The following is a 15,705-nucleotide window of genomic DNA, read 5'->3' on the forward strand; positions in this document are numbered from 1 at the left end:
AATCCCATGAGTCCTAATTTTGTGTAATAATCTCTTGTGTGGCTCCTTATCAAATGCTTTTTGAAAATCCAAATACACTACATCCACTGGTTCCCCCTTATCCATCCTACTAGTTACATCTTCAAAAAACTCTAACAGATTTGTCAAACACAATTTCCCTTTCATAAAACCATGTTGACTCTGCCTAATCATATAACGATTTTCTAAGTGCCCTGTTACCATGTCCCCAATAATAGATTCTAGCATTTTGCCTACTACTGATGTCAGGCTAACTGGCCTATAGTTTCCCGTTTTTTCTCTTCCTCCTTTCTTAAGAACATAAGAATTCAGAGCAGGAGCAGCCATACAGCCCCTCGAGCCTGCTCCGCCATTCAATAAGATCATGGCTGATCTTCGACCTCAACTTCACTTTCCCGCCCGATCCCCATATCCCCCGATTCCCCTGGAATCCAAAAATCTATCGATCTCAGCCTTGAATATACCCAACGACTGAGCATCCACAGCCCTTTGGGGTAGAGAATTCCAAAGATTTACAACCCTCTTGATGAAGAAATTCCTCCTCGTCTCAGTCTTAAATGGCCGACTCCTTATCCTGAGACTATGCCCCCTAGTTCTAGACTCTCCAGCCAGGGGAAACAACCTCTCAGCATCTACCCTGTCAAGCCCCCACCGTATCATATATGTTTCAATGAGGTAAATGATAAACTACCACAGTTCGACCACTCCAGGTGTACTGAAACAAAAAAGGATATAAATTATGTTTAATGGATTGATTGATGAACCCGAAGCTACTCAAAACCTAGCTAGTTTGACAAGCTAACAGGCTGCCCTCGCCCTGCTACAAACCAACAAGGTTTCTCACCTGCTAAGCATGTGGTCTGCTAAGCAAAATGCTGCACTTCCTTAAAGCTAGAACCCAGTGAGCAAAGATATCTTGATGCTGCCTCTCTAGACTTAACGAACTAGGGCTCATATTTTCCCTCCGGCTAGGCTTCCAGCACAAGGTGATTTGCATACCAGAATTCACCAGTTCTTGGGTGAAGCCCATTGTGAGCCAATTCATGACAGCAGACAGACCACAAGGTGAATACATTACCAGGAAGGATGACTGCTACAGACTCATTAGTCATGCGACCAGATTTGGAGGGGGGTTTTCTAAATCCGCTGACAGCATGTGAGCCACCAGGCGAGTACCTACTGGCACTAGATTACGTGGCTGTGAAGCATTCTGCTGGCTCTCCGGCCGCCATCACAAGGTGCCGTTTCAGGCTGGGACTGGCCCCATGGACACTGGCATCTATGTTCCCCTTTAAGCTGCGCAGCGCTCTGGAGCTCCGGCGCAGCCAGCTCACCGGCTTAAATGGGGAAAAAACGCGCATGCCGGGGTATTTTGAATGGGCCGCGCACCCGCCCCCCAAAAATTAAAGGGAACATTGACTGGCATCCCACCAACACCTCACACAAGCAGAGTCCAAAGAAGTGTGTGTATATACGTGTGTGTGCATTATCCCAATCCTGGTCTCACCCAGTACATTCGCACCGTCCATCAGCATACATTTCAGGATAGGGACCTCTAGGTGATCCAGCCTCCTTAAATCAGGAATCCTGTAGCCAGTTCTACCACTGCCTCTGTTGCAATGAGCTAACTGAGCCAAGACGAAGGATGATCTGTGCAATACTTGGAATGTGGAAGTCAGACCAGGAACTATTGTGGAGCTCTTTCATCTGGCACAGACTGCCATCAGTCTCCGGGAAAGAAAAGATTTTTTTATGTGCAATCGGTTGAAGTAATTCCCTTGCGATGCCAGCATTTTGAACAGGACTGCCGATGCTAACCCACCTGGTTTTTACGGTGATAACAAGGACTTTTATATAACCCATGTGGTAAAACATACCCAGGGAGAACCCTCCTCCTGTGACATGTTTTTTTTGGGGGTGGAAAGGAAGGAGGGACAGGGAGTAGAGTGAGCACGAAGCGACTACCTGTCGAAGGCCTTGCCTCTGCCCAGCAGCTTCTTGTTGTTATGGCAGTTGATGAGGGCCTGCGTGTTATTTTTGACAGACTGTGTCAGAACAGAGAGGGGCCCCCGTGTTAAATTCCTCCCCCTCTCGCTTCTGAAGCTCCTTGGGAGTCATCTCACTCTTGGGCTTGTTTAACAGACTCATGCTGCTCGATGTCCCGCTGCCGCCGCCTCGCTCCCAGGGGGTTATGTTTGTTACCTTCCAATCCTTGGGGACTGTTCTAGAATCTAGGGAATTCTGGAAGATTAATACCAGTGCATCCACTATCTCTGCAGCTAACTCTTTAAAATCCTAGGATGCAGGTCATCAGGCCCAGGGGATTTGTCGCCACTTAGTCCCATTAATTTCTCCAGTACTATGTCTTTACTTATACTGATTTCTTTAAGTTCCTCATTCTCTCTAGATCCTTGGTGCCCCATTATTTCCGGAATGCTTTTTGTGTCTTCTATCGTGAAGACAGATACAAAGTATTTGTTTAATGTCTCTGCCATTTCCTTATTGTCCATTATAATTTCTCCTGTCTCTGCCTCTAATGGGCCCACGTTTACTTTCACTAATCTCTTCCTATTTACATACCTATAGAAATGTTTACAATCTGTTTTTATGTCTCTCGCTAATTTACTCTCATATTCTTTTTTCTCTTTCCGTATCAATTTCTTGGCCCTCCTTTGCTAAATGTTAAAATCCTTCCAATCCTCAGGCTTACTACTCTTTTTGGCAACATTATCAGCTTCTTCCTTTGATCTAATACTATCTTTAACTTCTCTTGTTAGCCAGGGTTGGACTACTTTTCCTGTCTGGTTTTTGTGCCTTAAAGGAATGTATATTTGTTGTAAATTATGTATTCATTCTTTAAATGCTAGCCATTGCTTGTCTACCATCATATCTTTTAATGTAGTTTCCCAATCTACCTCAGCCAACTCGCCCCTCATACCTACGTAGTTTGCTTTGTTTAGATTTAAGACCTTAGTTTCGGTCTTAACTAAATCACTTTCAAACTCAATATAAAATTCTATCATATTATGGTCACTCTTCCCTAAAGGCCCCTTTACTACAAGGTTAATAATTAACCCTTTCTCATTGCACAACACGAGATCTAAAATAGCCTGTTCCCTACTTGGTTCCTTAACATACGGATCTAGAAAACTATCTTGCATACATTCCATGAACTCAATCCTCCACACTATTACTGCAAATTTTGTTTGCCCAGTCGATATGTAGATTAAAGTCCCCATGATTACAGTATTACTCTTGTTACATGCGCCTCTAATTTCCCGATTTATGCTCTGCCCTACATTACAACTACTATTTGGGGGCCTATAAACAACTCCCACCAATGTTTTCTGCCCCTTGCTGTTTCTTAGTTCCACCCAAACTGATTCTACTTCTTGATTTTCGGAGCTAAGATCCTTTCTCTCTACTGTCTTTATCCCATCCTTTATTATCAGGGCTACCCCTCCTCCTTTTCCATTTTGCCGATCCCTTCTAAAAAGTTAAGTATCCTGGAATATTTAGTTCCCAACCTTGGCCACTTTGCAACCACGACTCTGTAATGGCTATTAGATCAAACCTGTTAATTTCTATCTGAGCTATTAATTCATCTATTTTGTTGCAAATGCTTTGCACATTCAGATATAGTGCCTTTAGCTTTGACTTTTTTCTATTTTTCCCTGATGGCACCTTAGTCACTGATGCCTTATTGCCTTTGTTACTCTCTCTGTCCTTTCCTGACCCATGCTGCTTATTTTTACCCAAAACTCTGCTCTGCTCTAGAGCCTTGACATTTCTCTTGCTTTTAAATTTACTCTTTCCTGAACCCTCCCACAGCCCCCTTCATTAGTTTAAAGCCCTGTCTACTGCCCTAGTTATTCGATTTGTCAGGACACTGGTGCAGCCTGTTTTAAGTGGAGCCCGTTCCCAATGGAACAGCTCCCTTTTTCCCCAGTACTGGTGCCAGTGGCCCATGAAGTGAAACCCCTGCCTCCCACACCACTCTTTGAGCCACGCATTTAACCTTCTAATCTGCTTATCGCTATGCTAATTGACACGTGGCCCAGGTAACAATCCAGAGATTATTACCTTTGAGGTTCTGCTTTTTAATTTAGACCCCAACTCCTCAAAATCTCAGCAGAATCTCAATCCTAGTTCTACCTATGTCATTGGTTCCTATGGTGTGGAGATGCCAGAGTTGGACTGGGGTGGACAAATGTAAGAAGTCACACAACACCAGGTTATAGTCCAACAGCTTTATTTGAAGTCACAAGCTTTCGGAGCGCTGCTCCTTCGTCAGGTGAAGTGGAGAGATGCATAAAGACACAGCTTATATAGTCAGAGAATAATGTCAGATGTTTACAGGTAATCTTTCTAACTGCCATTTATCACACCTCGGCAGATTATCTGTGATTATCTCTCTGCTGAGGTGTGATAAATGGCAGTTAGAAAGATTACCTGTAAACATCTGACATTATTCTCTGACTATATAAGCTGTGTCTTTATGCATCTCTCCACTTCACCTGATGAAGGAGCAGCGCTCCGAAAGCTTGTGACTTCAAATAAAGCTGTTGGACTATAACCTGGTGTTGTGTGACTTCTTACATTGGTTCCTACGTGGACCACGACAACTGGATCCTCCCCCTTCCACTCCAACTCCAAGTTCTTCTCCAGCCGCAAGGAGATGTCTTTAACCCTGGCAGGCAACACAACCTTCGGAACTCTCGGTCGTGGCTGCAGAGAACAGTATCTATCCCCCTGACTATACAGTCCCCTACCACAACTACATTCCCTTTCACTCCCCCCCCACTTGAATGGCCTCCTGTACCATGGTGCCATGGTCAGCTTGCTCATCCATCCTGCAGGCTTTTCCCTCATCCACACAGGCAGCAAGAACCTCATACCTGTTGGACAAGGGCAAAGGCTGAGGCTCCTCCAGCACTGCACCTGGGGTCCCCTTACCTGCCTGAGTTGCAGTCACACCCCCCTGTCTCTGACCACTAACCAGACCTGTACCACTACCTAACCTAAGGAGTGTGACTGCCTCCTGGATCAAAGTGTTCAGGTAACTCTCCCCCCTCCCTGATGCCCCGCAATGTCTGCACCTCAGACTCCAGCTCAACAACTCTGAGCTGAAGTTCCTCAAGATGCAGACACTTACTGCAGACGTGCTTGTCCAGGATCACAATGCTCTCCACAAACTCCCACATGCTGCAGTTGCGGCACACCACCTGCACTGCCATCCTTTTATGACCTTGTTTTATTTAATTAAATTTGTACTTAAGTAACTTAGTTTATAGTTTAGTTTCTTGACGACTTACTTGATGTAGATTAACTTATGGGTAAATGAAATTAAATATCTACCTGTAACACAAAGCACTACAAGTAGTTAAGGCCTTGAAATCCTTCCTAAATGTGTGCTGTCCAGAATTGAACACAATGCTCCAGCTAGGGCCTAACCAGTAATTTATAAAAGTTTAGCATAACTTCCTTGCATTTGTATTCTATGTCTTGTTTTGTACACTTTGTATAAAACGAATAAATTGCAGGACAACGGAGTATTACAATTTAACTCTTTATTTAAGCATTAGGTCTGATCTTACTCATACAGCTCCATGGGGAAAAGATGGCGTTAGGACCCCTAGCCTGGGTCTTCAAAACAATAGCAGTCCTTACAGATGCCTGCAGGCCAATGACAACTCAGCATGTGATCACATGTGAATATAATAGGTATTCCTTACAGATGCCTGTGGGCCAATGATAATTCAATATGCAAATGTTACACTCTATGCCTTTATTTATAAAACCCAGGATTCGGTATGCTTTGAGAATGTCAGGAGCAAGAGCTCACCAACGAGACTGGTCTGAAACACAAACGTGAAAAATATATAGAGTAAAAGAAGTCAAAAAGGATAACAAAGGAGTTGCATAGCATTCCTGGATTAGAGCAGGAAATGGTTAACCAAGGTTTCTGCTCCTGATAGCCATTCAGGGACCATTGCTGGGAGACATTGTGTGTGAAGAATGCTGGGCTCAGGTGTGATGCTGTCCATTCTCAAGACCCTGTTAGCACATTTGGTCTGTCTTCACACATGAAGAATGGCCATAAAATGCTGGTAACACACAGATCATATGAAAAACATTATTAGCATTCTGACTTTTGACAGAGTCCACATCCGGAACATCAACAACTTGTATTTCTATAGCGCCTTTAACGTAGTAAAACGTCCCAAGGCGCTTCACAGGAGTGTTATAAGATAAAAAATTTGACACTGAGCCACTTAAGGAGAAATTAGGGCAGATGATCAAAAGCTTGGTCAAAGAAGTAGGTTTTAAGGAGCGTCTTAAAGGAGGAGAGGTAGAGAGATTTAAGCAGGGAATTCCAGAGCTTAGGGCCTAGACAACAGAACCCACCATCACCAAAGGTTGAGCGATTATAATCAGGGATGCTCAAGAGGGCAGAATTAGAGGAGCGCAGATATCTCGGAGGGTTGTGGGGCTGAAGGAGATTATAGAGATAGGGAGGGGCAAGGCCATGGAGGGATTTGAAAACAAGGATGAGAATTTTGAAATCGAGGTGTTGCATAACCGGGAGCCAGTGTAGTTCAGCGAGCACAGGGTTAAAAGGCTGGGTGAACGGGACTTGGTGCGAGTTAGGACATGGGGAGCCGAGTTTTGGATGACCTCAAGTTTACGTAGGGTAGAATGTGGGAGGCCAGCCAGGAGTGCGTTGGAATAGTCAAGTCTAGAGGTAACAAAGGCATGGATGAGGGTTTCAGCAGCAGATGAGCTGAGGCAAGAGCGGAGACGGGCGATGTTACGGAGGTGGAAGTAGGCGGTCTTTGTTATGCTGTGGGTATGTGGTCAGAAGCTCATTTCAGGGTCAAATATGACACCAAGGTTGCGAACAGTGTGGTTCAGCCTCAGACAGATGTTAGGGAGAGGGATGGAGTCAGTGGCTAGGGAATGGAGTTTGTGGCGGGGACTGAAAACAATGGCTTCGGTCTTCCCAATATTTAATTGGAGAAAATATCTGCTCATCCAGAACTGGATGTCGGACAAGCAGTCTGACAATTTAGAGACAGTGGAGGGGTCGAGAGAAGTGGTAGTGAGGTAGAGCTGGGTGTAGTCAGCGTACATGTGGAAACTGACGCTGTGTTTTCGGATGATGTCGCCAAGGGGCAACATGTAGATGAGCAATAGGAGGGGGGCCAAGGATAGATCCTTGGGGGACACCAGAGGTAGCGATGCGGGAGCAGGAAGAGAGGCCGTTACAGGTGATTCTCTGGTTACGATTAGTTAGATAAGAATGGAACCAGGCGAGTGCAGTCCCACCCAAATGGACGACATTGGAGAGGCATTGGAGAAGGATGGAGTGGTCAACCATGTGAAAGGCTGCTGACAAGTCAAGAAGGACGAGGAGGGATAGTTTACCTTTGACACAGTCACAAAGGATGCCATTTCTGACTTTGCTGAGAGCCGTTTCGGTACTGTGGCAAGGGCGGAAACCTGATTGGAGGGATTCATACAAGGAATTGCGGGAAAGATGGGCACGAATTTGGGAAGCGACAACACGTTTGGAGAGGAAAGGGAGGTTGGAGATGGGGCGGTAGTTTGCAAGGACAGAGGGGTCAAGGTTTTTTTTTGAGAGGGATGATGACAGCAGATTTGAGGGAGAGGGGGACAGTACCTGAGGAGAGAGAACCGTTAAACATGTCAGCGAACATGGGAGCCAGAAAAGGAAGTTGGGTGGTCAGCAGTTTGGTGGGAATAGGGTCGAGGGAGCAGGAATTGGTTCTCATGGACAAGTTGAGTGCGGAGAGGTCATGAGGGGAAATCGGAGAGAAACTGGAGAAAGATGTGAGTTCAGGGCTAGGGCAGGGAGGAACCTTGGAGGAAGCTTGGCTCAGTGGGCTAGGGGATGGAAGGGACGTGGCAGAGGCAGCTGAACAGATGGTCTCAATCTTACAAACAAAGAAGTCCATGAGCTCCTCACACTTGTTGTCGGAGGGGAGGGTGGAGGAGACCGGGGAAAGGTGTTTAAGAAGACGGTTAGCAGTGGAGAATAGGAGCCGGGGTTTATCTTTGCATTCCAGAATGATTCAGGAATAGTGAGCAATTTTGGCAGACGAGAGCAGGACCCGATAATGCTTTATGTGGTCCAGACAGATCTGGCGGTGAATGGCTAAACCAGTTGTCCGCCATATCTGTTCAAGTCTGTGCCCCTTGGACTTAAGGGAGCGAAGATGAGGGCTGTATCAGGGGGAACGGCCAGGGTGAGAGAGAGTAATTGTATTAATAGGGACAAGGGCATCAGCCTGTCCTTTTTCATTTTTGATTTGCAGGTTTCCTCTTTATAGCTGAACAATTGCTATGGTGCCAGAAAGCTGTTTGCTTGCGTTGAACTGTACTCTTGCTCGAGTCAACACATTAAGCGAGGAAAAAAAAAATTGGAAAAAAAAATCCAGCCTAGTTCAAAATCAGATGGGTGGCACCTCTGCGGCTGTGACAGGCTGGAGAGCAAGGGTGGTTCCTGTATTACAAGAATGACTACTGTTCAAAAGTAATCCACTGGTCATAAAGCGCTCTGGGACATCCTGAGGTCATTAAAGGCTACGATTAGTTAGATAAGAATGGAACCAGGCGAGTGCAGTCCCACCCAAATAGACGACTTTGGAGAAGGCTGGAGTGGTCAACCGTGTGAAAGGCTGCAGACAAGTCGAGAAGGACGAGGAGGGATAGTTTACCTTTGTCACAGTCACAAAGGATGCCATTTGTGACTTTGCTGAGAGCCGTTTTGGTACTGTGGCAAGGGCGGAAACCTGATTGGAGGGATTCAAACAAAGAATTGCAGGAAAGATGGGCACGAATTTGGGAGGCAAAAGCAAATAGATGCAAGTACGAAAGCAAAATACTGCGGATGCTGGAAATCTGAAATAAAAACAGAAAGTTCTGCAAATACTCAGTGGGTCAGGCAGCATCTGTGGAAAAAGAGAAACAGTGTTAACGTTTCAGGTCGATGCTACCTGACCTGCTGAGCATTTCCTGTAAATAAATGCAAGTCTTTCTTTATGAGCAGGGCACCATGACCATGAACAATAATCTCACTGCTCTGTACCTCTAGAATGGAGCAGCTATTGGACGTTTGCTCCCCACATAGGCCCACCCAGCCTGAAACTCAACTTTCCAAACTACTTGGAGAAGGCAGCACGGTGGCATAGTGGTTAGCACTGTTGCCTCACAGCGCCAGGGACCCGGGTTCGAATCCGGCCTCGGGCGACTGTTTGTGTGGAGTTTGCACATTCTCCCCGTGTTTGCGTGGGTTTCCTCCGGGTGCTCCGGTTTCCTCCCACAGTCCAAAGATGTGCGGGTTAGGTTGATTGGCTATGATAAATTGACCCTTAGTGTTCGGGGGATTAAATACGTGGGGTTACGGGGATAGGGTGGGATATGTGTTGGTGTAGGGGTTACGGGGATCGGGTGGGATATGTGTCGGTGCAGGCTCGATGGGCTGAAATGGCCTCTATCTGCACTGTGGGGTTTCTGTGATTTCTGTGAAGGTGCAATGACGTCACAAACACGCCCCTGGTCGCTGTGGCCGGTGGCGATGACGTCAGTACGCCGGTCCGACGTGGCAGCGCGCCGCAGTGCCCGTGACGTCATCACGCAGGCTCGGCCGCCGTGCGTGCATGCGGTGGGCCGGGCCTGCTGCTCTTCAGTTGGAGGACGTGGACCGTATCGAGTTCAAGAGGCGGCCGAGGGGAGCGAGTGCGGTGAGGGAACGCTGTGAGGTGAGGGACAGAAAGCGGGAGAGGGCTCGGCGAGGCGATCCTCCCCCTCCCTGCCCCGGGGTGCGGGTCTGTCACGGTGAGGAGGTTGACCTGTTCACAGGTGACCCTGGAATGGATGGGCTTTGGACTTTAATTCCTCTGGTCCTCCCTGTGCAAACTCTTGAGTTGGTAGTCCCGGCGCGGGGTGGGCCGTGTTCAGCGCGGTATCTGGGGTAATTCACTCCGGGCCGCTTTTTGAATGGAGCGCCCTCTTTGCAGCCTCGCTTTTCCCGCCTCACAGATAAAAGTTTGAAGTTGGTAAAACCAAAGTGCACGGTCTCCGAATGGCAACTGTGCAATGTTCCCAGGTTGTCAAACAAATTGCACTTTTTATGCCACCTTTTTATCTTGATTGTTAACCCTTTGGTCGCAATGGCATTCAGCGCTTGCAATTATACAGTGCCTTTCAGAACCTCAGGATGTTCCAAAGCTCTTTAATGAAGTACTTTTGATGTGTACTGATTGTTATAATGTAGGAAACGCGGCAGCCAATTTGCACACAGCAAGGTCCCACAAACAGCATGGTGATAAATGATTGGATAATCTGTTTTTGTGATGTTGGTTGAAGGGTAAATATTGGCCAGGAGACCAGGGAGAACTCCCCTGCTCTTTGAATAGTGCCGTGGGATCTTTTACATCCACCTGAGAGGGCAGATGGGGCCTCTGTTTGACATTTCATCTGAAAGCCGGCACCTCCGACAGTGCAGCACTCCCTCAGCACTGCACTGGAGTGTCAGCCTGGATTATGTGCTCAAGTCTCTGGAGTAGGACTTGAGCCCACAATGTTCAGATTCAGGTGAGAGTGCTACCACTGAACCATGGCTGACCTAATCTGCTCCAATCCCTTCCCAATAAAGTGCCAGGAGGCATTCTGATATGTTGAAGTTGCATAAAAGTGCAGCTTGTGCCTGTAATGTGTGCATTTGTTTGCATGATGCAACTTGGTGCAGGCGCAGATCTCACGGTTGCCAATTATTTCTCAATAAGCTTGCAGCAGTCATACCACAATCATTATTTCTTCTACATAAATGTTGTGGCCTGATGGCCAGGCTGGGTATCAACTGTTATGGGGCGAGTGAAAAACTGACAAAGCAGAATAAAGCCATTCAGAGAATGCGTTGCCACCACTAGCAAGAGGTTGTAACTACAGTGTCACAAGTTTACATAAGCAATTCCCATTACAAATTTATAATGGTAATATAAAAAAACGGTAGCAATGCATCATTTTAAAATGGGGGCTAAAACCTATCTCTGACCAAGCTTTTGGTCATCTGCCCTAATTTCTTATGTGGCTTGGTGTCAATTTTTTGTCTTGTAACACTCTTGTGAAGCACCTTGGGATGTTTTACTATGTTAAAGGTGCTATATAAATACAAGTTGCTGTTGTGTGTCTTGGTCTGATTGTTCAGTATATGTTTAGTCTGCTGCTAGCATTGAGAAATGAACTGTTTGCAATACTGCCTATGGGTATCTCTGATATACATAGTTCTATGACAGTCAGAATTGTATGAAGCACTTTGTATCAAATGCTGTAATCCAGTAATAATTTGTAGTGTGCAGACGAATCGTAGATGATTCTGTGCTGATTGATTGTCTCTACTTATGGGAGGGGAGGAACCTTCAGTTACCTGTAGGAATAGATTAACATTATGTTTCAGCCACACATGATTCGAGTATTAACAAAACTGCATGTGCTGGAAATCTGAACAAAAACTCAGAAAATGCTGGGAACACTCAGCAGGCCAGTCAACATCTGTCAAGAACAGATGTGTTAACTTTGAAAGTAACTGATCATTTAGAGCAATTAGCTTATAATGGGAAATGAGGAAATGGCAGAGAAATTAAATAAATACTTTGTTTCTGTCTTCAAGGAAGAAGACACAAAAACCCAGAATATGAGAAACGCAAGGGTGTGGCGAGAATGAGGAACTTAAAGAAATGATTATTAGTAAAAAAACAGTACTAGCATAATTAATGGGACTAAATCTCAAGGACTGGATGACCTACCGGGTTTTGAAAGAGGTGGCCATTGGGATAGTGGACGCATTGGTTGTCATCTTCCAAAATTTTATAGATTCTGGAACGGTTCCTGCAGATTGGAGGATAGCAAATGTAACCCCGCTATTTAAGAAAGGAGGGAGAGAGAAGATGGGGAACTACAGACCCGCTAGCCTCACATCAGTAGTTGGGAAAATGCTGGAATCTATTATAAAGGATGCAATAACTGGGGAGTCAACATGGATTTATGAAAGGGGAGTCCTGTTTGACAAACCTATTGGAGTTATCCATTTTGGTAGAAAAAACAGAAAGGTAGAGTATTTCCTAAATGATGAAAGATTGGGGAATGCAGATGCTCAAAGGGACCTGGGTATCCTTGTACATGAGTCACTGAAAGTGAATGTGCAGGTGCAGCAAGCCATTAGGAAGGCAAATGGTATGCTGGCCTTCATTACAAGAGGATTTGAGTACAGGAGTAAAGAAGTCTTACTTCAGTTATATAGGGCCTTGGTGAGACCACTCCTGGAGTACTGTGTACAATTTTGGTCTCCTTACCTAAGGAAGGATATACTTGCCATAGAGAGGGAGTGCACCGAAGGTTCACGAGATTGATTCCTGGGATGGTGGGACTGTTGTATGAGAAGAGATTGAGTAAACTAGGCCTGTATTCTCTTGAATTCAGAAGAATGAGAGGGGATCTCATTGAAGCATACAAAATTATTACAGGACTTGATAGGGTGGATGCTGGGAGAATGTTTCCCTTGGCTGGGGAATTTAGAACCAGGGGCCACAGCCTCGGGATAAAGGGTAGGCCATTCAGGACTGAGATGAGAAGACATTTCTTCTCACAGAGGGTGGTGAATCTTTGGAATTCTCTACCCCAGAGGGCTGTGGAGGCTCAGTCATTGGGTATATTCAAACCAGAAGTCAATAGATTTCTGACTAGTAAGGGCATCAAGGGATATGGCGATAGGGCTGGTGAATGGAGTTGAGGCAGAAGATCAGCCATGATCCATTGAATGGCGAAGTAGGCTCGAATGGCGGAGTAGGCTCGAATGGCCTACTCCTGCTCCTATTTCTTATGTTCTTATGGACAATTGGAAGAACGTGAGATCTGACCGTGAAGTGGGTGTGGGAATGTAGACCCTGTTCAGAATACTCTGATATTCAGAATACCCCTCCCCGTCCAACCCACCCCGCAGCGCTGACCCTGTGGACTCTGCCACTGCATCAGCTATCACCGACCCTCTCCGTATCTCCCTCCAGAATGTCTGTTCACTTGTGAACAAGGCCCTTGCCATCCATGAGCTTATCGTGGATGATTGCATCGACATCATGGCATTGATGGAAACTTGGTTGAGGGGTGATGACACCTTACCCTTAAATGAAACCTCCCCGTCTGGCTATACCTTCCACCACTTGCCCCACCTAGGCTGTCGTGGTGGTGGTGTGGCTCTCATCACCAAATCACACCTTGGTCTGTCCCCCTGCTCCTCAGGCACTTTCTCCTCCTTTGAGTATCTCACCTTATTCCACCCCTCTCACCTCGTATTTAAAATTCTTGTTCTCTACTGCCCACCCAAGTACCATAAACATTTTATTACTGAGATATCTTCACTGCTTTTCTCCCTCAACCTCTGCACTGAACGACTTCTCATCCTCGGTGATTTCAACCTCCATCTCAATTCATCATGCTCTCTCTCTTCTGAGTTCACTACCTTCCTATCCTTTAATCTCTCCCTCCATGTAAACTCCCCAACCTATATTCACGGCCACCCCCTCGACCTTGCCATCTCTCGTGGCCTCGCTACTCCCATCGTGTCAATCACAGATAAGGTAATCTCTGACCATTTCCTCGTATCGCTCTCCACCCACATCCCCCTTCCACCCCCCCCCCCCCCAACCCTACTTCCTTCTGTGTCCGCCCCTGGAAAAAAGCGCTCTCCCAAATGCACTTATAAAATCCCAACTGTCCAGCCTTTGGCCCGCCATTCACCACGACATTTCTGCAGCTACTGATCTGCTCAACCACACCCTCACCACCACCTTTGATGCGCTAGTCCCTATTACAGGAAACTTTGTTATATCCGGCACCGACGGGACCGAGCTGTTGCCGATCTATCAAAACTGCCAGACATACAAAGTTAATGTTGAAGCATACGGAGGTTTTCACCTCCGTATCTGACAACAAACACTGTTGCTTAGCAACAGCTTGTAAACAGTCAGCCCGTACCTTGGAAGCATCTCTGTAGCTTAGCAACAGCTTCAGAGAGACTTTCCAGAGCCCGACTGTTGAAAACAAAGCCACGAGAAGAAAAAAAAACTAACAAAACGGCTCCTAATTTCTGCCGGTAGATCGAGGTTTCTGGACATACAACCTCCGGATAAACCAAAGTTTCCTGTAAAACAATTACTCTCTCTCAGCCTGGCCGTTCCTCCTGGTACGGCCCTCATCTTCGCTCCCTTTAAGTCCAAGGGATGCAGACTTGAACGGATACGGCGGACAACTGATTTAGCCATTCACCGCCAGATCTGGCTGGACCACATAAAGCATTATCGGGTCTTGCTTTTGTCTGCCAAAACTGCTCACTATTCCAAAATCATTCTGGAATGCAAAGATGAACCCCGGCTTCTATTTTCCACAGCTAACCATCTTCTTAAACCCCTCTCCCCTGTCTCCTCCACCCTCTCCTCCAACAACAAGTGTGAAGAGCTCATGGACTTCTTTGTCTCTAAGATTGAGACCATCTGTTCAGCTGCCTCCGCCACTTCCCTTCCTCCCCCTAGTCCACTGGGCCAAATTTCCTCAAGGCTTCCCCTAGCCCTGACCTCGCATCTTTCTCCAGTTTCTCTCCGATCTCCACTCATGATCTTTCTGCACTCATCTTGTCCACTCCCTGCTCCCTCGACCCTATTCCCACCAAACTGCTGACCACTCAACTTCATTTTCTGGCTGACATTGTTAATGGTACTGTCTCCCTCACACTCAAATCTGCTGTCATTACCCCCTCTTCATAAAACCAACCCTTGACCCCTCCGTCCTTGCAAACTACCACCCCATCTCCAACCTCCCTTTCCTCTCCAAAGTCCTTGACTGTTGCTGCCTCCCAAATTCGTGCCCATCTTTCCTGCAATTCCATGTTTGAATCCCTCCAATCAGGTTTCCGCCCTTGCCACAGTACTGAATCGGTTCTCATCAAAGTCACAAATGACATCCTTTGTGACTGTGACAAAGGTAAACTATCCCTCCTCGTCCTTCTTGACTTGTCTGCAGCCTTTCACAGGGTTGAACACTCCATCCTTCTCCAACGCCTCTCCACCGTCGTCCAGCTGGGTGGGACTGCACTTGTTGAAACGGATTTTTTTGGTCCTCAATCTGGTTCAGTACAAACACTGAGTCGGAATACTGGTTTAGTTCAACAGTTGTTTTATTCTGTTGTCCCGGGAGACTTACTCTGATACAGCACCGTTCTGACTCCAGCAGAGTCTCGACAGGTTCCACCAGAGCAAGCAATCTTTCATACAGTGGGTCACATTATTATACTTTACTTTTGAAAAGACATTAACACATCGTACATTCTACACCAATCCCGAGCGAGGCACGTACACAGTTTAAAGTGATGTCCTGGCCTGGCAGTTTGAAATAAAGAAGTCACAGTTCACTGAATGGTTTATAATATAGAAAATATGCAGGTAATGGTTTCATGATCACCTAATCATTATGGTAATGCATGGTAATGTGTTTTCGGATCGCCTATTGTCAGTATACCCTTTGCACTCCACCCTACATTGTTCCACCAGCAAGGTGTGACATCGTGGGTGCCAGCCATATTAGCATTTTACTTCCTGCTGCCTTCAGTTTCTT

At 46.3% G+C, this 15,705-nt stretch overlaps 1 protein-coding gene across 2 annotated transcripts in view; it reads left to right on the plus strand.

Annotated features, from left to right (window-relative positions):
- The first annotated feature begins 9,667 nt into the window (after positions 1-9,667).
- slc31a1 (solute carrier family 31 member 1) overlaps positions 9,668-15,705 on the plus strand; it is a 55,214-nt gene continuing 49,176 nt past the window's right edge. The window contains exon 1 of one of the 2 annotated variants that reach the window (XM_085965883.1): positions 9,668-9,803. In XM_085965883.1, coding sequence (XP_085822009.1) covers positions 9,702-9,803 — 102 coding nt within the window. In that variant the 5' untranslated portion in view covers positions 9,668-9,701. Of the gene's footprint in view, positions 9,880-15,705 lie in introns of both variants that reach the window. The other variant, XM_085965885.1, reaches the window with a different exon arrangement.

This window comes from Somniosus microcephalus, chromosome 23 (genome assembly GCF_052327205.1).
Source record: "Somniosus microcephalus isolate GS21.2 chromosome 23, FLI_Smic_1.0, whole genome shotgun sequence".
Classification (NCBI taxonomy): domain Eukaryota; kingdom Metazoa; phylum Chordata; class Chondrichthyes; order Squaliformes; family Somniosidae; genus Somniosus; species Somniosus microcephalus.